The 21,706-nt window shown below is 50.2% G+C and overlaps 1 protein-coding gene across 6 annotated transcripts in view; it reads left to right on the top strand.

Moving 5' to 3' along the window:
* MAST3 (microtubule associated serine/threonine kinase 3) overlaps positions 1–21,393 on the top strand; it is a 57,035-nt gene extending 35,642 nt beyond the window's left edge. For all 6 annotated transcript variants that reach the window (XM_053372402.1, XM_053372399.1, XM_053372398.1 and 3 more), the window contains 14 exons: positions 962–1,100; positions 2,165–2,297; positions 2,555–2,720; positions 6,366–6,467; positions 7,687–7,809; positions 8,153–8,262; positions 9,657–9,799; positions 11,688–11,935; positions 13,312–13,512; positions 14,436–14,662; positions 15,406–15,528; positions 16,398–16,534; positions 17,271–17,452; positions 18,672–21,393. In XM_053372402.1, coding sequence (XP_053228377.1) covers positions 962–1,100; positions 2,165–2,297; positions 2,555–2,720; positions 6,366–6,467; positions 7,687–7,809; positions 8,153–8,262; positions 9,657–9,799; positions 11,688–11,935; positions 13,312–13,512; positions 14,436–14,662; positions 15,406–15,528; positions 16,398–16,534; positions 17,271–17,452; positions 18,672–19,507 — 2,870 coding nt within the window. In that variant the 3' untranslated portion in view covers positions 19,508–21,393. The remainder of the gene's footprint in view (positions 1–961; positions 1,101–2,164; positions 2,298–2,554; positions 2,721–6,365; positions 6,468–7,686; positions 7,810–8,152; positions 8,263–9,656; positions 9,800–11,687; positions 11,936–13,311; positions 13,513–14,435; positions 14,663–15,405; positions 15,529–16,397; positions 16,535–17,270; positions 17,453–18,671) is intronic.
* Positions 21,394–21,706: the final 313 nt, after the last annotated feature.

Here is a 21,706-nt window from a genome sequence, read left to right as displayed (position 1 = left end):
ACCGCTGGTCCTGTTAGCTAGGGCTGATGGGAGTTGTAGTCCCAAAACATCTGGAGGGCCGAGTTTGGGGGCGCCTGGTTTAGGCTCATAGTTTTCCTTCTCCCAGAAGGAACCACCATAGCTCAGTTGCAAGACCCTTGCTTTGCACGTGCCATGGTCCCGGGTTCCAATCCAGCCACGAACGGTTTTGAAATAAAACAGGGAACAAGGCGATTTAATTTATTATTATTATTATTATTATTATTATTATTATTATTATTATTATTATTATTTCATTATTGTATTTTTTTGCCCGGGACGTAGAGAGGATCTGCCGGTCAGAGCGGGCTATATTTGGGGGTAAGATTACCGGGATGAGTGTATGTCAGTGACTTAAAAACTGGGTATCATTGCATTAAGTTCATCAATTAGGTTGAATTAATTGGACAGGTTTGACCTGGGTTTTCAATTAAAGCGCTGCCAGATGTGCTTTGGAATTTATTTTCTTCCCTTTGTGGGTTCCCTGTTTAGGGAGCTTTTAATGTTTGATGTATTACAGTATTTTAATAATTTTTTTGGGAAGCCGCCCAGAGTGGCTGGGGAGGCCCAGCCAGATGGGCGGGGTATAAATAATAATAAATTATTATTATTATTATTATTATTATTATTATTATTATTATTATTATTGTTATGGGTTGTGCAAACCACTATTCTGACTTTTTATAGCGCAGGGGGGTGCGCTTAAAGGAAGCAAGGGGGCAGGGCCTCCCCCCAAAAGTTTGAGATTCCTGCATTGCGGCGGGTTGGGTTGGATGACCCCATGGGTTCCCTTCCAACTCTTGAGATCCGGGGATCCTGGCACCGCCGGCGAGGGTTCAAGCACCCAGGACGGGACTGGCGGGATTGGGGATCCAGTTTCCGGCTGTGATCTGCCCCCCGTTCCCGGACCGGGGGTCCCTCACCGCCCCTCTGTCTCCCTTAGGCGGGGACTGCGCCACCCTCTTGAAGAACATGGGCCCCCTTCCAGTGGACATGGCCAGGATGTATTTCGCCGAGACGGTCCTGGCCTTGGAGTACCTGCACAACTACGGCATCGTCCACCGCGACCTCAAGCCGGACAAGTAAGGAGGGCTTCCGGCGCCCCTCTGCGTGTGGGTCTGTCTAGGGCAGGCAGGGCCAAACTCGGCCCTCCAGCTGTTTGGGGACTACAACTCCCATCAGCCCTAGCTAACAGGGCCAGCGGCCAGGGATGATGGGAAATGTAGTCCCCAAACAGCTGGAGGGCCGAGTTTGGCCATGCCTGGTCTAAGGTTTTGACATATTGCCAGGCTGAAATATCGCAACACGTCGAAATATCGCGGCGCCTGGAATAAGGACGGAGCTGTTTTTCGGACATCGCAATATATCACTAGCTAAATATTTCCAGGGACGCGGGTGGGGCTGTGGGTTAAACCACAGAGCCTAGGACTTGCCGATCAGGAGGTCGGTGGTTCGAATCCCCGCAATGACGGGGTGAGCTCCCGTTGCTCGGTCCCAGCTCCTGCCAACTTAGCAGTTCAAAAGCACGTCAAAGTGCAAGTAGATAAATAGGTACCGCTCTGGCGGGAAGGTAAACGGCGTTTCCGTGCGCTGCTCTGGTTCGCCAGAAGCGGCTGAGTCCTGCTGGCCACATGACCCGGAAGCTGTACGCCGGCTCCCTCGGCCAGTAAAGCGAGATGAGCGCCGCAACCCCAGAGTCGGCTACGACTGGACCTAACAGTCAGGGGTCCCTTTACCTTTAAATATTGCAATATGCTGATATATCACGATGTCTGGAATAAGGACAGAAATAGTTTTCAACTTCATGATGTATCACCAGCTAAACATCATGATATACTGATATATCATGTCTGGAATAAGGACAACGTATTGATACTGTATTTTCCTGTGTATAAGACTATATTTCCCCCCAAGTTTAAAACTGGGGGTTGTCTTATACACACAATTATTTATTTCTTAATTTGGGGCTCAAAAAATAAGGGGCGCCTACTCCACGGAAAAATACGGTGCATCACCCAGCCCTAGTGGTTTGGGGCGCGATATGCATTTTATTTCCCAGCATTGTTGGGGTCCCCTTTTTCCGGGGTCCCTCTCCCCCCTAACTGAGACCTGTCTCCCCCCCTCTGCCCCCCACCTCACCCCATAGCCTCCTCATCACCTCCATGGGACACATCAAGCTGACAGATTTCGGGCTCTCCAAGATCGGGTTGATGAACATGGCCACCAACTTGTACGAGGGACACATCGAAAAGGACACCCGGGAATTCGTCGACAAGCAGGTGAGGGCTAGTGGGGGGCGCTGGGACCCACGTTTTGGGGGGTCGATTGCCAGGAGGAGTAGGGTCTCCGGGGAGGGCTTGGGGGGCGCCGGGACCCACATTTGGGTGGGCGGGTCTCTGGGGGGAGACGCAGAGTCGGGTCTGCCCCGCAAGGGGAGATGCGCCCCCTTCGCTTGTTGGCAGGATAGGGGTCCCCCTTTCTGTGGGTCCGGGACCGTCAGGGGCACCCTAACGCCCCCCGAATTTCCCCCTTCCAGGTGTGCGGGACCCCCGAGTACATTGCCCCAGAGGTGATCCTGAACCAGGGCTATGGGAAGCCGGTCGACTGGTGGGCCATGGGCATCGTCCTCTATGAGTTCCTGGTGGGCTGCGTCCCCTTTTTCGGAGACACCCCGGAAGAGCTCTTCGGGCAGGTGATCAGCGGTAGGTGCTTCTCCCCCGGGGCGGAGAATTCGGGGAAGGGAGCTCCCCAAAGATCATCCAGCCCACCCCCATCTTTTCGGACCAAAAGGGGAACTCGAAGTCGCAGCCCCGAGTTCGAGTCTCACGCCCCGCCTGTTCAGAAGCTGGTCATATCCTTCTTGTCCTCCGCCAACCCCCAAGAGGCTCTACCAAGTGAGCTGTTTGAAATATCGTTGGGAACTCCGAGGGTCATCTAGTCCAACCCCCCTGTCAGGCACGGGTTTTGCGTTCGAATCCTCCTTAAAGGGCATCTCGTTGGCCACTGTGAGAACAGAATAAGGGGTTGGTTTTTTAAAAAAATTAATTTTTATTATCTTTTCCATGTTTATTACAATCACATCATAACAAATAATAAGTCAATGAATTTCCCCTGTTCCAGTGACCTCCTTCAACTTCCCCTTCCGGGGTTTTTTTACATATAAATGTTCCCTGCTTGTAAAACTAGACTTTAAAACTACGTTCTTAAATCAAACGTTAAATTATGTTCTTGTCATTTTAACCTCATCTTTATAGCTTCTCTAAGTTAATTTTGTTAATTGTGAGGGTTTACTCAAAACCATTTCTTTTCTTTCTTTCTTTTTATATTGTTCATTATCGATTAAAGACGTACATATCTATAATTGTATGCTATCTCTTCACATACGAAGAAAAAGAAAATTACGTAGAGAATAGAAAATTTATAAAGGAACCAAAAAGAGAAAAAATAAAGAAATGACAAAGATACGAAGTAACAAAATCAAAAGAGGAAAAGACAGGACAATACAACATTAATTTCACAATAAAAGTTAAATTTCATTGGTTCCGTAAATGCAACGTAAATTCTTTTTAAAAATCTCTACTGTCTTTGTCTCTCTCAGTGAACTTTGCCATTTCGGCATCAGTTTGTGCGAAGTTTTTCTCCTCCAACTCCAGTGACAGTCTATCTGCATTCACTTAGCAGTGTTTTTTAATTTCCGGAGGGGGTTTGGGCTTTTCTGAGCTTTTCTGCATCTGAACGCAGAGCGGAGCCCCCCATCTCTGGAGGAATCGGGGTCAACCGCCGCCGCAGCTGCCGGCCAGAGCGCTGCCTCTTCTGCGCCACCCGAACAAAAGGTCCTTTCAGGGCCAGACAAAAGCTCCCCTTCTGACCCTCAGCGTGTGACGCCGCCAAGGGGGGGAGAAGCTCAATTATGGGGTCTGTTCTCTGCCTCCTTTTTATTGCCCCCCAAGCTCTTCGTGACCCCCTGGACCAGAGCACGCCAGGCCCTCCTGTCTTCCACTGCCTCCCGCAGTTTGGTCAAACTCATGCTGGTAGCTTCGAGAACACTGTCCCACCATCTCGTCCTCTGTCGTCCCCTTCTCCTTGTGCCCTCCATCTTTCCCAACATCAGGATCTTTTTCAGGCAGTCTTCTCTTCTCATGAGGTGGCCAAAGTATTGGAGCCTCAGCTTCAGGACCTGTCCTTCCAGTGAGCTCTCAGGTCTGATTTCCTTAAGAATGGATACATTTGATCTTCTTGCAGTCCATGGGACTCTCAAGAGTCTCCTCCAGCACCAGAATTCAAAAGCATCCATTCTTCGGCGATCAGCCTTCTTTATGGTCCAGCTCTCACTTCCATACATCACTACTGGGAAAACCATGGCTTTAACCAAACGGACCTTTGTTGGCAAGGTGATGTCTCTGCTTTTTAAGATGCTGTCTAGGTTTGTCATTGCTTTTCTCCCAAGAAGCAGGCGTCTTTTAATTTCGTGGCTGCTGTCACCATCTGCAGTGATCATGGAGCCCAAGAAAGTAAAATCTCTCCCTGCCTCCATTTCTTCCCCTTCTATTTGCCAGGAGGTGATGGGACCAGTGGCCATGATCTTCGTTTTTTTGATGTTGAGCTTCAGACCATATTTTGCGCTCTCCTCTTTCACCCTCATTTAAAGGTTCTTTAATTCCTCCTCACTTTCTGCCATCAAGGTTGTGTCATCTGCATATCTGAGGTTGTTGATATTTCTTCCGGCAATCTTAATTCTGGCTTGGGATTCATCCAGCCCAGCCTTTCGCATGATGTATTCTGCATATAAGTTAAATAAGCAGGGAGACGATATACAGCCTTGCCGTACTCCTTTCCCAATTTTGAACCATTTACAATCGTTTAACATAACTTCTTATCTTATACAATATTTTAGACTTCCGTCAACCACCTCTGATGATTTTCTGTTCTTTATCCCTTATTCTGCCGTTCTTAATTTCTCTATGACTCTTAATTATCATTAACTAATCATTCTACTCATAGTCTTTCTTGCTATATTTCAAATAGTCCTCCTTACAGAACTTCTTGCAGTCCTACTAGCGTCATCTGTTCATTACAATTGCTTTTCAAATAGTTCTTATATTTACTCCGGTCTCCTAAGAATCTCTGGTCCCGCAGGTTTCAAATCCTTCCTGTTAATTTATCTAATTCTGCATAGTCCATTCATTTCATCCGCAAATCTTCTTTCCTCGGTAATTCTTCTTGCTTCCATTTTTGTGCCAATAATATTTCTGCAAGGGTCATCCATCTCAACCCCCCGGAATTGCGGCCCGAGAAAATCCCTGGTAAGCAAGGATCTGCCATTGAGGGAAGGAGAGTCCTGGCATATTTTTTTAATAAAAAATTAACATTTTACTGATTTCCCAAAAAACAGCAACAACAACAATACAGAAGCAAAACAAAGTAAATTGACTTCCCTCTAAGCCAGGACATGTCCAAAGTCCGTTTCAGGGGCCTAATTTGAATTAATTTTATAATGAAATAATTTTAGAATGTATTATTTTATTGTTGTTAGCCGCCCTGAGCCCGGCTTCGGCTGGGGAGGGCGGGATATAAATAACATTTTTTATTATTATTATTAATCTGGTCCTCCGGTCGGTTTAACGCAGCCCCTGTGACAGTTTATTTTCTGGGGTGAAAAAACCTTGACAACTTCAATCCTAAAAAAGATCAACAACTTCACTTCATCGGATCTGACCCTCTTTGAGGTTCGTTCTATCTATCTATATCTATCTATCTATCTATCCATCTATCTATTTTAAATATTTACTTATTTATTATATTTGTTTGTTTGTTTAATTTCTATACCGCCCTATACCCGAATGTCTCAGGGCGCTTCGCATATAAAATATCAAATCCATAAAAGCAAAACGAAAACGAAAACCCAATAAAAATTAAAAACCCCAAAAGAGTCAGTGTTTTTGAAAAGGGTATATAGGATGTAGAGATCAAGTCAGGCAAAGGCCTGTCTATTGTTCAGTTTTAACCTCTTTAAATCCCTCTTATCCATTCACAACAAAATTACAATTAAAACCCTGCTGACGTAATTAACCTGGGCACGTTGCTTCTGCAAATATGCAACAAACATCTTCCATTCTTAGTTTTACTGGGGCAACCCAGTAAAAAAGGATTCGAAGCCCCACGGCTTTCAGGAGTGTATGGTTCAGAGGAGAAGAGGGCTTCAGCTGCAATTGGGTTGGGATGGATGACCCCTGGGGGTCCCGACCGACTTGCCGATTCTCTGAGCCCAGCCCTGTTTTATTTTGGGGTGGTGCCCAGGGGGCAAAAAACGCTCATACGCAGTTTTTCTTCTGCTTTCTTCGTTCCAGACGAAATTATTTGGCCGGAGGGGGACGAGGCTCTCCCTCCCGACGCCCAGGACCTCATCACCCAACTCTTGAAGCACTGCCCTTTGGAACGCCTGGGCACAGGTAAAGGATTTTATCTCCTTTTAAAATATAATTTATCGCATTTTTACACCCAGGGAGCTTGAGGCAGCCTGCAATTCACCCTGACGCCAACCCTGCGAGCGGGGATTATGGGAGCGCAAGGTGGCCCAGCAAGCTTCCTGCCCCCGAGCGTGGATTCAAACCCGGGTCCTGGGGCAGCGCTCTAACCATTAGGCAACGCTGCCTCTCCATAGATGGGGAGAGGGGTGTAAATTTACTTACAGCGCTGGAAGAATGGAGGGGGCGGAGGGCAAGCGAAAAAGGCCTCCTCCTTTGATTAGCTCCCGGTTAACCTGTGGGACTCCCTTCCACTGGAGGCAGGAAATGCCTCTGAATAATTCCAACCGCTGAGCGTCGCTGCTGTCCGGCTTGCAGGTACCTGGTTGGGCACCGGAAGCAGAGGAGGCGGGGCTAGATTGACTTGGTCCAATCACTGCAGGGCTTTTCCGCTTCCCAAAAAGAGAGCCTCCATGGCCAGGCGCAATCTACCTTAGCCCAGTGGCAGGAAAAGCGCTGGAAGAGGGGGCTTTTTAAATAATTTTTATTGATTTTAACACATAAATCATAAAATGTACCACACAACTTTATCACTTATACAATCTTTTTAGACTTCCATCAGCACCTCTGATGATCCACCGTTTTAATCACTTCTTATGCATTTCTTAAATTTATATTACCTTTAAATCTCTTAACTAATCATCCTTCCCCTTTATCCATTTTTGCAATAATTCCAATAATACTCCTCACAAAACTTCTTGCAAACCTACAAACGTCATCTGATCTTCACAAATATTTTTCAAATAATCTGTAAATTTACTCCAGTCTTCTGTGAATTTCTGGTCCCGCCGATTTCGAATCCTTCCTGTTAGTTTATCCAGTTCTGCATAGTCCATTAACTTCATCCTCCATTCTTCAATCGTCGGTAATTCTTCTTGCTTCCATTTTTGGGAATTATAAATTTTTGGTTGGGGCTTCTCATGCTTTGGCTTCAGTACTGAACTACAAATGCATATTTCTACATTTTTTTCATCTCATGATATATCATCTCCCCGAAGTTTTTCGCCTTTTTACATTCCCACCACATGTGATAAAAAGTTCCCTCTCTCTCGGGTGCTTCTCATTGGGGGCCCCTGGACTTAAGAGAGGGCCACCCTGGGGCCCCAATCCTGACACCCCCCTTCCGCCCTGTCCCCCCCGCCAGGAGGGGCCCACGAGGTGAAGCAGAACCCCTTTTTCCGCACCCTGGACTGGAACGGGCTCCTGCGGCAGAAGGCCGAGTTCATCCCCCAGCTGGAAGCCGAGGACGACACCAGCTACTTCGACAGTAAGGCCTAGCGGGCGGAGCGGGGCGCCCCCAAGGGCAGGAAAGCGGGCGTGTGTGTGCTTTGAGGCGCAAGCTGCGTCGCAAACCCGATTTTCAGAAATGGCCTTCAATTTGGAAAATTAATCAAAATTATCGGGGGGGGGAGGGAGAGAGATTCCAGGTTGGTTTGGATGACCCACGGGTCCCTTTCCGATCCACAATTTGACGCTTCTCCATATGCCTCCAACTGGGTGTTGGTTTTGCAGGACAGACACACCCCTCTTTTCCCTGGGGGGGGGGACGGGACCCCCAGACTCTTCCCCCCGCCCCCCCAACCCTGACATCATTTCCTGCTCCCCCCCAGCTCGCTCAGAGCGCTATCGCCACCTGGGGTCCGAAGACGAGGAGACGAACGACGAGGAGTCGTCCCTGGAGATCCGGCAGTTCTCCTCCTGCTCCCACCGGTTCAGCAAGGTCTGAAATTTCGCCTTGGTTACTGTTTCTCCCCCCCCCCCAAAAAAAAAATTATTGGTTTTCACAATATTATAAACAAACACACAAGACAAACCAACATAGATCATAGCCTTATTGAAAATTACACTTATTAACTTTGTTCAGTGACTTCCTCGCTTCCCCTCGGTTGAATTTCATTGCATGCCCTTTGAACGGTTTTCCAAATCCCAATTCTTATGAAATTTAACTTCCTTAAATCTTCACCTTATGGAATTAAACCTATTAATTCATCACTTAACATAAATAAAATCCTAAGCCCATTAAGTATCTGCAAGCTGTTTTCAATTAATTTAACTTGACAAATTTAACTAGATAATCATTAAATTTATTCCACTCTTCCGGATACTCCTCCTCCTTCTGGTTAGGTCGGCTAGCTCCGAAAAATCCATCATCTTGGTTATGGTTTCTCGGTGAAGCCTCCAGAGGCAGAGCAAGTCTACCTTGGAAACGGTTGCAAACAAGAGTGGGAGGATTTATGTACGCGGCCCGGGTTTCTTTCCCCCCAAATGCAAAAAAGGAGCGAAAAATGGCAATTTAACTTAGGAGAATACGTGCAGCTTGCAGACTTAAAATATGGAATAGAGAAAATATATTGAATATATGGGAAATAATTGTGTATCCTTGACAAGGCTGGCAGCATTAAGATCAATTCAGCAGTGCAAATAATCTTCGGCGGATGCAGGAATGGAATAGATTTTGTAAAATACGCAGGGATTTTTGAGACGCGAAATGAACCACGGAAAGAGAAGAATGGAAGTCCTTGATAGTTTAAGGGGGTTTAAATGCACATTCTGAAACATAAAGCAGAAAATCTAATAAAAATTACAGAAAGGAAAAGGACTGTTCCGTCGCCCGAAACCCTGCATGATTTGAACCGGGGTCTCGCCGAGACTGCAGGGGTCTCTCTACCTCTTTCTGGCAGCCCTCTGTTTGATAGCTTAAGCATGGATAAATGAGTAAACTGAAAAATGAAAATTACAGAAAGGAAAAGCACCGTTCTGTCGCCCGAAAACGTGCGCCATTCAAACTAGGGTCTCGACGAAAAGTCGGGGGTCTCTCTCTCTTTCTGGCACTGGCTTAAGTATGGAAAATGTAATAAAATAAATGTAATAAAATAAAATAAATGTAATAAAATAAAATAAAATAAATGTAATAAAAATTATATCTTTTTTAAAAACCCAGAGCAGGAGGAGACTTTGACTCAGCACCCCAATTGGGGGGCTTCCCGCTCGAGCCCCCATGGACCAAGGCAGTCTACCTGAGAGCGACTGGAGGGTGCTGTGGGGAGCTCTGGGTTTTTTTATTTCCCGGACGGTGCCCACGCAGGTGCCCATTTTCATCTCTGCCCCTCGCAGGTCTACAGCAGCTCCGAACACCTGGCCAACGCTTCTTCCTCCCTGGGCGCCTCGCCGTCTCCGGAGCAAAGCCGCGCCGAGAAGGAGGACCGCGGGGAGCGCTGGGATGAGGAGAAGGGCCGGCTGCCAGGCCCCGAGACCAGGTGGGCACCGGGGGGGCATGGCCGGGCATGGGGCTGGGGGCGCACCAGGGAGAGGGCACTTTGGCGCCACTAAAATCGGGTTGCCATTCGTTCCTTAAAAGCAGCTCCGAAACTTCATCAGTATTATTTGCAACTTTGGTGCCCGGGTTTTTGTCTTATTTGCAACTTTGGTGCCCGGGTTTTTGTGTTATGTGCAACTTCCGTGCCCGGGTTTTTGTCTTATTTGCAACTTTGGTGCCCGGGTGTTTGTGTTGTTTGCAACTTCCATGCCCGGATTTTCGAAACATGGGCACCCTAAGGCGGGACCCTTGGGAGAATACTCCATTGTCCCTCGAGACAGACGGGTGCCACCTAAACGCAACGCCCAGGGCTCTGAGGTTGGCACCTGGGGGGGGGCCCTTCTCCCTCCCCTGCAGGCCCGTCGCCCGCCCCGAATTGACCCCCTTTCTCCCTCCTCTCCCCCATAGCTGTCAACTGTCCCTTATTTGGCGGGACAGTCCCTTATCCCAGCGCCGTGTCCCGCTGCTGTCCCTTATGGATGATGCCCCTTAAATTTCCCGGGTTTCAAAGGAAGCAGCTCCTCTCCCTCCCTCCCTGCCGGCCGGGGAGGAGGGAGGCTCCAACTGGGTTGCTTGGCTGCCCGGCCCGCCCCCCTCCGGCCTCCTCTCACCAGCCTCGGCCCCCGGGAGCCCCTCCCCGCCGGGACTGGCGGGAGCCTCGGGCCCCTCCGCTGCCATCCTCCTAGCGGCTACCAAACTGAGCGTCTCTGCCTGGGGCCTCCCCTCTGCCGTCGCCACCGCTCCCACTCCCACTAGGCCATACTGCAGCTGTGCCACCAAAGGACCTGAATGAGATGGGCAGCTTGGCATGGTCTGTGAATTGCTGAGGAGCCTTGAGAGGAGAGCGAGGGCAACCATAGAGAAAGCAGTTCAGAGAGAGGAGGAAGAGGAGGAGGAGGCGCGGGCAGGTGTTCCAAGGGCTACAAGGGAAGGACCGCAAGCGCTTCTCCCATAGGTTTGGAGTGGTAGACTGGCATAGATGGTCTGATCTGCGGGAATATTTCGGGCGCTATTTCCCCCCCCCTCTTCCTCCTGTCCCACCTGATGGAATTGAGAACTGCAGATGGAACACGAGAGAAAAGATACAGAACTGAAGCAGCATCTTCGTAGCTTGGACTTCGTTTTGCGTGAAAAGTGGTTGCTGCTTGTAGTTATTTAATCTCAGTGTTTCATCAGCTGGTGTCTTGAGCAGCAACCTCTGGAAACGGAGGGCTAAACACCGGCGCTGCTCTCCAAAATTACCGTATTTTTTGCTCTATAAGACTCCCTTTCCCCCTCCTAAAAAGTAAGGGGAGATGTGTGTGCATCTTATGGAGCGAATGCAGGCTGCGCAGCTATCCCAGAACCCAGAACAGCAAGAGGGATTGCTGCTTTCACTGCGCAGCTATCCCTCTTGCTGTTCTGGCTTCTGAGATTCAGAATATTTTTTTCCTTGTTTTCCTCCTCCAAAAACTAGGTGCGTCTGGTGGTCTGGTGCGTCTTATAGAGCGAAAAATACAGTATCTGTTCCCTTTTAACTGGTTGACTAAAATCCCTTATTTTCAAGGCTGCTGGTCCCTTATTTTCAAATCTGTAAGTTGACAGCTGCTATGCTTCTGTGCCCGGGTTTTTGTATTATTTGCAACTTCGGTGCCCGGATTTTCGAAACATGGTCACCCTAAGGCAGCACCCTTGGGAGAATACTCCATTGTCCCTCGAGACAGACGGGTGCCCCCTAAACGCAACGCCCAGGGCTCTGAGGTTGGCACCTGGGGGGCACTTCTCCCTCCCCTGCAGGTTTGGCACATCACCCGCCCCATATTGACCCCTTCTCCCTCCTCTCCCCCCAGACTCCGCGCCTGGACCTCCTGCGGCTCGACGGCCCTCTCCTTCCGCCAGGAGTGCGGTGTCCGCGGGGCGCCCCCCGCCCTGAGCGCCACCTGCAGCCTGGAGGCCATGCCCAGGTTCGCCTTCTCCTCTGAGGACGAGAGCCCCTGCCGGGCGCCCCCCAAGAGGGAGCGCCCCGTCTTCGTGGTGGGGGGCGACCCCGAGGGGCTGGCCGGCGCCAAGACCCCCGCGAAAGCCTCTGGGCTGGCAGGTAGGGGGGTGAAAACAACCTGGCACTGGGCTGGTTAAAAAGCAGCCAAGGTTCTAGTCCACATGGCTTGGAAATAAAATAAAAGGGGGGGGGCTGAATGAAACAGGGAAGTGTTTCCTTGATCAGTCAAGCTCCTTGCTGCCAACACGGACCGGCAGCTCCGGCTCTCCAGGCACGTTTAATTTAATTTAATTTTACATTTAATTTAAATTTAATTTAATTTTACATTAAATTTAAATTTAATTTAATTTAATTTTTAATTTGCGTCCTGCCTTTTCCATATTGCCGTTCACCACGCAGTTGACAGAATATGCACCAAAAGGACACGGGTCTTTTAATAACAGCTCTGGGATTGGGCTGTTTAAAAAGCAGCTAAGGTTGTAGTCCTCATGGTTTTTAAAAAATTAAAAGCTAAATGCAACAGGGACATAGGGAAGCGGCTTGTTTCCTTGACCAGTCGCTGTCAACACGGACTGGCAGCAGCGGGTCTCCAGGCACCATTCGTTTAATTTAATTTAATTTAATTTAATTTTTAATTTGTATTCCGCCTTTCTATATTAATATGCACAAGGTGGTTTGCGTTCTGCAGTTCTGGGGCGTTCTGCAGTCATTGCCAAATCACCAGCAAAGCAATTGCAGCCTATAAAATGTGATTACGTGTTAATTGTTAATTAATTAATTAACAACAGCTACCAGACTTTTAGAAGACATCTGAAGGCAGCCCTGTTTAGGGAAGCTTTTAATGTTTGACGTACTACAGTATTTTAATATTTTTTTGGAAGCCGCCCAGAGTGGCTGGGGAAGCCCAGCCAGATGGGCAGGGTATAAATAATAAATTATTATTATTATTATTATTATTATTATTATTATTTGTTAATTATTACTTCGTCCATCCGGTTTTCGGGAAACAGCCACTTAGGGGAAGCCAAACCAAACCGCTGAAAATTCAGCTAGGAAACGCATTTGCCACGAACGTCATATTATGGGTTGCGCAAAATGATTACGGCCTCCGTAATCGATCAGGCGATATTAATAATAATAATAATAATAATAATAATAATAATAATAATAATAATATTCACGAAACAGCGATCCAAGAAATCAGACTCCGTTCCAGTTCCCTAAAAGACGCGTTTCTCTGTTGTACGGAAAATACGTTTATTTTCAGAAAATAAAACGCCTTCCCAGGATTAAAAAAAACGGGTCTCTGCCCCAAGCAGCTTCCAGTCCCGCCGTCGCCACAGCCGAGGAAAGGTGGATGGGAGGGCAGAGGAAAAAGGCGGCCGCCGTGGGTTTCTGCCATGGGGTGGGTTTTTGTTTCTTGGGGGGTCAAACTGGATTCCTTCCACCCCGCAAAATAAATTCTCTCCTTGCAGCTGACCTGTCCAGCCTGAGCAGGATCCGTCTGCGGAGCAACAGCACAGGCACCAAGAACTCCCTGCCACTGGATGGGGACGCCGGGGGGCGCCGGGTTGGCGGCCACAAGGAAACGCCTGGGAAGCAGAGGACCCCCTCGGGGGGCAGCAGGGTGCCCAAGTCGGCCTCCGTCTCTGCCCTCTCGCTCATCATTGGGGCAGGTCGGTGGGGGGCGGACCCTGACCCCATTATTATTATTATTATTATTATTATTAATTTCGCAATGCCCAGGCAGAGCCTCCCTAGACGGAGCCAGTCTACCTGAGAGCAAGGCTGGGTTTGGCATGGGGGGGCTTCTTGCCTATGGGGCAGGCGGTGAGGAAGCTGGACTTAGATGGGGGTCCCTCTTTGGCCCTCCTCAGTTTCTTAGGGCTCCTCGGCGGAGCCTCCAGGGACAGGGGCAGTCTACCTGGGAGCGAGTTCGGGCGACGGCTGCTGCTTTCGGGTCCTGCTTGGGGTTTTTCCTTGCCTATGGGGCACCCCATAGCCTGCTTTGGGGACCTAGATGGACCCCAGCAATCAGGAGTTTCTTAGGAGTCCTAGGTGGAGCGTCCATGGGCAGACCAAGTCTACCTGGGAGCAAGATCAGGCAATGGCTGCTGCTCTCAGGTCCTGCTTGGGGTTTTTTCCTTGCCTATGGGGCACCCTATAGCCTGCTATAGGGCCAGGTGCTTCTTAGGGGTCCTAGATTGAGCCTCCACAGACAGGCCCAGTCTACCTGGGAGCGAGTTCGAGCAACGGCTATTTATTATTACAATTATTTCCTGAATTCCTATACTGCTCTTGGGTCCTGCTTGGGGTTTTTTCTTCCCTATGGGGCACCCTATAGCTTGCTGTGGGGCCAGGCCCTTCTTGGTTTCTTAGGACTCCTAGATTGAGCCTCCACAGACAGCCTCAGTCTACCTGGGAGCGAGTTCGAGCGACGGCTATTACGATTATTTCCTGAATTTCTATACTGCTCCCGGGTTCTGCTTAGGGGGCTCCTTACTTATGGGGCTCTTAATTCCCCCCAAGCCATTTCCCAACCCTTAACCCCCCCAAAAAGTGGGGCGCCCCCTAACTAACTCTCCTCTTTTCCTGCCAGATGACTTTGGGGGCACCGCCCTGGTGAGCCCCATCTCTCCCCGCTCCCTCTCCTCCAACCCCTCCTCCCGGGACTCGTCCCCCAGCCGCGACCCACTGCTGGGGGGCTCGGGCCTGCGCCCCCCCATCGTCATCCACAGCTCGGGCAAGAAGTACGGCTTCACCCTGCGCGCCATCCGGGTCTACATGGGCGACAGCGACGTCTATGCCGTGCATCACATGGTCTGGGTGAGAAAAAAGGGGTTTAAAATAAATTCAAGGCGCTAGTCCTCAAGATACTGAGTTTATAGGCTTTGCATTAAAAATAAAAGCATTCAGATTTAGGATTCTTTTAAGGCTTGTTTTAAATGGGAACCTGTTTCCTGCAGAGTCAGGCCATTGGCCCAACTGGTTATGCCTGCACTGGCTGGCAGCATCCATGCCAGAACCTCTGCTTCCTCCACCAGCCCCTGCGTTTTGGTCCTCCACCCTCCAAGCGGTTTAAAATAGGAGCAAAGCAACACAAGTTGCCAGGCTGGTCTGTTTGGCCCCATACTGCCTACACAGGCCAGCAGCAGCAACTCTCCAAGATTTCAGCCCTGGGGGCTTTCTTTCCCAGTCCTATCTGGGGGGATGATGGAGGGGGGAGAGTATCCTTTAATTGCCGTTAAAACAAACCAAGCTCCCAGTCCTCAAGGTTTGCCTTTGATTCGCTCCATCTGACCCACTAGTGCCGACACGGGCTGGCAACGTTGGCTACCCGAGATTCAGAAAAAGGAATCAGATAGGAGATGCAGGCTCCTTTCCCAGGAGGAAAATGTGGTTTTATCCCATATTTCTACAAATTTAATAAATGAGATTTCAAAGAAACAGAGGTTTAGGAGCTTAGGACACGGAAGCGGGTTCCGGACGAAGGAAGCGAGAGCGGGGTTGGGATGGATGACCACTGGGGGTCCCACCCGGCTCTAAACGTTGCCTGCTTTGGGTTGCAGAGCGTTGAAGACAGCAGCCCCGCTCAGGAGGCGGGTTTACGGGCCGGAGACCTCATCACGCACGTCAACGGAGAGTCGGTCCTGGGTCTGGTCCACATGGACGTGGTCGAGCTCTTGCTGAAGGTAGGTGGGGCCGCATACTGCCTACACGGGCCGGCAGCATCTCTCCGGTGGGTCGCGAGGAAGGCGGGTCCCAGGGGGGAAAGAGCGCAGGCGGAGCCCTGAGGTCGTCGGAAGAGTCGGAGGCAGAGAAAGGAGACGGAGGAAGGAAGATTGGCAGAATCTTACGAATCGGGTGGGACCCCCAAAGGTCATCCAGCTCAACCCGCTGCAACGCGGGAATTTCGGATTAAGCGTCCCAAAGATCCTGCTTAGGGGGCATCTGGAGGTGATCCGGATGCTGCAGCAGGACTCTTCTCTTTTTCATTATTTTTACTTGTTTTTACGGTACCGAATCAAAAATTTTAAATTAACAAAAAATCAAATTTTAAAAATTCAAATTAATTTTTTAAGAAATAAAATTTTAATTAAAAAAATAAAATTTTGTTTTTTAAAAAATTAAATTTTTTAATTTAAATTAAAAATTAAAAAAAGAATAAGCAAAAATTCACCCGAATCTCTGGACATCCTTTCACTCCCTAGTCCTTTTCCGCTGCATATTTTAAGTCGCGGCAATTTTTAAATATATCCCTAGTTCTTATTATTCAGATCCTGCTAAATTTTAAGTTCCCCCCGTTCTTTCTTTAAAAATTCTGGTTTTCCCCATCTTTTTCGCCATCGGTTCCTCTCTGGGCTCGTGGGACTCGTACTTACGGCTCCTTAGCGGAGCCTCCATGGACAGGCGCAGTCTACCTTCGAACGCGGCCGGAAAGGCTGCGGAATTGGGGGGAAGGATCCTGGGGGGAAGGATCCTGGCAGAGGGTCGCCTTGGCACCCGTTGGCACCCGCCGGCACCCACCCACCCACCCCTCTCTCTCCCTCCATCCCTGCAGAGCGGGAACAAGGTGGCGCTGCGCACCACGGCGCTGGAAAACACGAGCATCAAGGTGGGCCCTGCGCGGAAAAACAGCTCCAGGACCCGGATGGCCAGGAGGAGCAAGAAGAGCCGCCGGAGGGAGAGCCAGGACAGGTGGGCGAGACTCGAACCCGGCTCCCGCGCTTAGGGGTTTTTTTCTTGCCTATGGGGCACCCCATAGCCTGCTTTGGGGCCAGTCCCTTCTTAGCTTCTTAGGGGTCCTAGATTGAGCCTCCACAGACAGGCCCAGTCTACCTGGGAGCGAGTTCGAGTGACGGCTATTTCTTATTACGATTATTTCCTGAATTTCTATACTGCTCTTGGGTCCTGCTTGGGGTTTTTTCTTGCCTGTGGGGCACCCCATAGCCTGCTTTGGGGCCAGGCCCTTCTTAGGGGTCCTAGATTGAGCCTCCACAAACAGGTCCAGTCTACCTGGGAGCGAGTTTGGGCGACGGCTATTTATTATTATGATTATTTCCTGAGTTTCTATACTGCTCTTGGGTCCTGTTTGGGGTTTTTCTTGTCTATGGGGCACCCTATAGCCTGCTTTGGGGCCAGTCCCTTCTTAGCTTCTTAGGAGTCTTACATTGAGCTTCCACAGACAGGCCCAGTCTACCTGGGAGCAAGATCAGGCAATGGCTGCTGCTCTTGGGTCCTGCTTGGGGTTTTTTTCTTACCTATGGGGCACCCCATAGCCTGCTCTGGGGCCAGACCCTTCTTAGCTTCTTAGGAGTCTTACGTTGAGCTTCCACAGACAGGCCCAGTCTACCTGGGAGCGAGTTCGAGCGACGGCCATTTCTTATTCCGATTATTTCCTGACCATTGCGCCGCGCTGCCTCTTTCCCCGCAGGCGGAAATCCCTCTTCAAGAAGATCTCCAAGCAGACGTCGGCCCTGCACACCAGCCGCAGCTTTTCGTCCGGACTCCACCACTCCCTCTCCTCCGGAGACAGCCTGCCCGGCTCACCCACCCACAGCCTCTCCCCGGGACCCCCCACCCCCTGCCGCAGCCCCGCCCCGGACGCCCCGCCAGGTGAGGGGTCCCCCTCTCCCTCCCACCCGCCCCACAGCTTCGATCTATATCCCGGCTGGGAGGTTCGGGGCAGACTTAGGAGCTTGTTAGCCGGTGGAACTCACCGCCACAGGATAGATGCAGAAAGAGGATTCCTGAAAGCTGTCAGGGGACCACAATGGCTCTATTCTGTTTCCACAGTCGGAAGCAGTAAATTTGAGCTCTTGTCCTATTTTACGTGCTCATACCATTGATATATCATTTTCATATGTGGTTCCCATGCTTCCGTGTCTATATTATGACCGGTATCAATTACCCAATGTATTATTCAAGGGTTTACTTGCTTATATCATTTATATATCATTTTCATATGTGGTTTTTATTTTTATTTGATAGATATAGATAGATAGATAGATAGATAGATAGATAGATAGATAGATAGATAGATACATAGATACATAGATAAATAGAGAGTGGTTTTGAACAGTGTATAAATAATAATAATAATAATAATAATAATAATAGTAATAATAATAGAACCTTCAGCTGCAGAGTCAGTCTACCTGGATTCCTAGCTTTCAGCTGCAATTTTCTCTGTAAATTTCAGATCCCTCTTCCACAATTGTCCCCATGCTTCCTGTCTATATTATGACCGGTATCGATTACCCAATGTATTATTGAGGGGTTTACTTGCTTATATCATTCATATATCATTTTCGTATGTGGTTTTTATTTTCATTAGATAGATAGATAGATAGATAGATAGATGATAGATAGATGATAGATAGATATAGTGGTGTTGAACAGTGTATAAATTCAAATAATAATAATTATAATAATTATAATAATAATAATAATAATGGAACCTCCAGTGGTTTTTATTTAGATTAGATAGATAGATAGAGAGATAGATAGATAGGTAGATAGATAGATGATAGATAAATAGAAAGATAGATAGATAGAAAGATAGAAAGATAGATATAGATATAGATATATAGATATAGTGGTTTTGAACATTGTACAAATTCAAATAATAATAATAATAATAATAATAATAATAATAATGGAACCTCCAGCTGCACAGGCAGTCTACCTGGGTTCCTAGCTTTCGGCCGGAATTTCCTCTGTAAATTTCATATCCCTATTCCTATCTATATTATGACCCATATATCATATTATATTCTATTATGGCCCCATGGATTAAATCCTGCTCACCCTTTCTCTCTCTCTCTCTTGCCAGATCCCGCCTCCCCGCAGACCACCTCCCCCTCGCCCAGCACTCCACCCTCCCCGGCCGGCCACATCCGCCCCAGCTCCCTCCACGGCCTGGCACCCAAACTGGGCACCGCCGGGCGCTACAAAGTCGGGCGCCGCAAGTCCACCAGCAGCATTCCCCCCTCGCCCTTGGCCTGCGCCGCCCCGCCCTCCCCGCAGAGGTCCCCCTCGCCCCTGCCACCCTCCAAGGCGGGCAAGGCGCTCTCGCCGCCCGCTGGCACCCGTGCCCACGATGGCGCCCGCTCGCCCCTGCTCCAGAGGGTCCAGTCGGCCGAGAAAATCCCCGAGAAGAAGCCGCCGGGCAGGCAGAAGGCGGCGGCGGCGGGCGAGGCGGGCGCTGGAGATCCCGGTGCCCGGCGCCCCCATGCCCGCCCTGGCACCGAATCCGAAGTGGTGGTTATGCGCCATCTGAACCTCTCGGAGCGCCGGGACTCGTTCAAAAAGCAGGAGGCAGTGCAGGAGGTCAGCTTCGACGAGCCCGACGCGGAGGGTGCCCCCTGGCGCCCGCCGGTGCCCCACATTGCGGTGCAGGGGGACCCCGAGTGGGAGTGCCAGGGGTCGTACCCGGCCCGGCTGGAAGCCCGTGTCTACATCGAGCAGGAAGACGGCACCACGGCGGTGGAGTTTGCCAGCGTCTCGCCCCCCGGGCGCAGGACAAACGGCGGGGCGCCCGGTCCCCCCAGGAGGCGTTTGTGGGGGGCACTGGACACCCGTGAGAGGCCCCCCGGAGCCTGGCTGCCCGCCGTGGGCCAGGAAGAGGACTCTGCGCCCGGGCAGAGGGCCGTCGAGGAAGACCAGTGAACTTCCAGGGGGCAGGGAAGGAGGTGCCCCTTTCCCTGCCCTGAAGGGTGCCCGCTGCTTGCCCCACACAATGGCACCCAGGAATCCTGCTTGGGGGCGTCTTTTGGGGGTCCCTCAAACCAGACTGCAAAGGGGGGGTCCTCAAACTCTGGAATCTCCCCCTGGGTGTTTTGGGGGGCAGTTGGGCATTGGGGCAGCGGCGAGCCAATTGTGGGCATCTAGATAACAGGGCATGCCTCTTTTAATGAGGTTATGGGGGCACACTTTTGGGGGGGATAATTCTCTTTGGGATTGGGGAAACACCTCTTCCTAGAGGCTAGGCCCAACATCTGGGGCCAGAGGGGGGTTGGCGCCCGAAACATCGGGGGTTGCACAGCCCCGAACGAAGAAGGGGCACAAAAATGGGCACATTCCTCTATTTAAAAAGAGGCCTTTTCTCCTCTGAGTGGGGAAACATCTGGGGCTCTGTCCTTGAGATTGCCAGCCCTTCAGTTACAGAATCCCAGATTTGGGACACCGGGGGGTCATCCAGCCCAACCCGCGACAACGCAGGAGTCGGGTCCCCAAGACGCCCGCGTCCCCCTATACCACCGCCTCCGGTCCGGGCCCCAGAACCCGCCCCGATGCCAGGGAACCGCCCCCTCGTGTGGCCCCTGGCGCCAGAACGCTGCTGCGATTCCTGCATTGTGAGTCCCTTCCGGGTCTAGGATTCGCACCCGGTCCCCAAACCTAGAGCCAGCGGAGAAGGCGAGCTTTTCAGCTCCCCCGGGCATGGGAGCGGGTGGCAGACTTTGGGGGAGAAAGGGAGGAGTGCGCAAGGAACCCCCCGATAGGAATCGGGTTGGGAGCCTATGGGGAGGAGATGTGTGGGTCAGTTCCCAGCCCTGGGGGTTCACTCTGTGGTTAGAAGGGGGGACCCCGTGAGCGTTGCCCAAGGAAGAGGGGGTCCCCTGTGCCCGTCGCGAGGGGCAGCAGCCCCAAACAGGGTCATCTCCTGATGTTGGACCCCAATTTTCCTGATGGTTTAGCCATGCTGGCATCTGGCATTACCCTAATACTCCCAACCCTGGCTGGCAGCATCTCTGCAGGATTCGCTCAGCCAATCTCCCAGCTGGAGATGCCAGTGGTAAGAACTGAACCCGGGACCTTCTGCAGGAAGAACTGATATTCCCCCCCTGCGCCGCAGCCCCTCTGTTACTAATAAAGTTCCTAGACCTCATGGAGGAGAGGGAACCCATTGAGCTCTACCCTGGCAGGCAGGGGTCTTTTGGGGGACCTTCTCTGCCACGTTTAATCCCAAAATGTCAAGTTTCTAGTCCTCGTCGGCCGTATTTGCTTCCTGCAAAAAAGCCATTTAATTGGGGGCCTGAAAGCGAGAAAACCCTGGATCTTGCACGGATTCGCACATGCAGGGAGATTTCTGGAAGCAAGGCCAATTCCGGACAGAGCCTCCTTAATAGACGCAGCTTGGCTCGCTTTCCCGATCTGAGGCAACGCTGCGTTTGAGGGGTGCTGCCCCCCTTTTCCGCTCAGTGGGGACCCCAGACTCCTTCCCCACAAGCCCCCACAAGGTATAGATATATATCCGGCTCCCCAAACTGCTTCCCCATTTAACTTTGCCCTGGTTACTTATGGTGTCCTCAACTTTCCCATCTGCGAAATGGGCTCCCCTGAATTTAACCCTTGAGGAACTTAGCAGTTTTTTTATGGTGGCAAAAGAAAGTTTGGGGTGGGAGCTGCGCAGCTTTGGGAAATGGTTTCTCCGGATAAGTTCGGATTTGGAAATTTGGGTGTTTGGGGGGAGACCCCCTCCTTGGTTTGCTGTACGGAAAACGGTCTCTGGAAGCCCGTTTTTGGGAAGGAAAATAAAGTAAGTTATGAACAGAGCCAGAAGAAATGGATGTCTTTTTTTATTCCGAGGTGGATTGGGGGGAAGGATATGAAATGGGGGTCTGGGTTGTGAAACAACCCCCCCAAAAAATGCATTTTTTGCGGGGTGGGAGGAAGGGGAGGGGATGATTCGCACCCGAGGCGCTAAGGGGAACATATTGCAAAATGATATTTCGGACCACTAGGAGAAGAGGCTTCTGAGTTTGGAAAAAATGCAATTATGAGGCAATTTGCTTAATTTTCGTTTTATTTCTGTGCCCCTTTATATTTTAAGGGGGTCATATTCCCAAAGTTTGCAAGCCTTCATAA

This window comes from Podarcis raffonei, chromosome 18 (genome assembly GCF_027172205.1).
Source record: "Podarcis raffonei isolate rPodRaf1 chromosome 18, rPodRaf1.pri, whole genome shotgun sequence".
NCBI lineage: Eukaryota > Metazoa > Chordata > Lepidosauria > Squamata > Lacertidae > Podarcis > Podarcis raffonei.
This window is presented reverse-complemented; position numbering and strand designations above follow the sequence as displayed.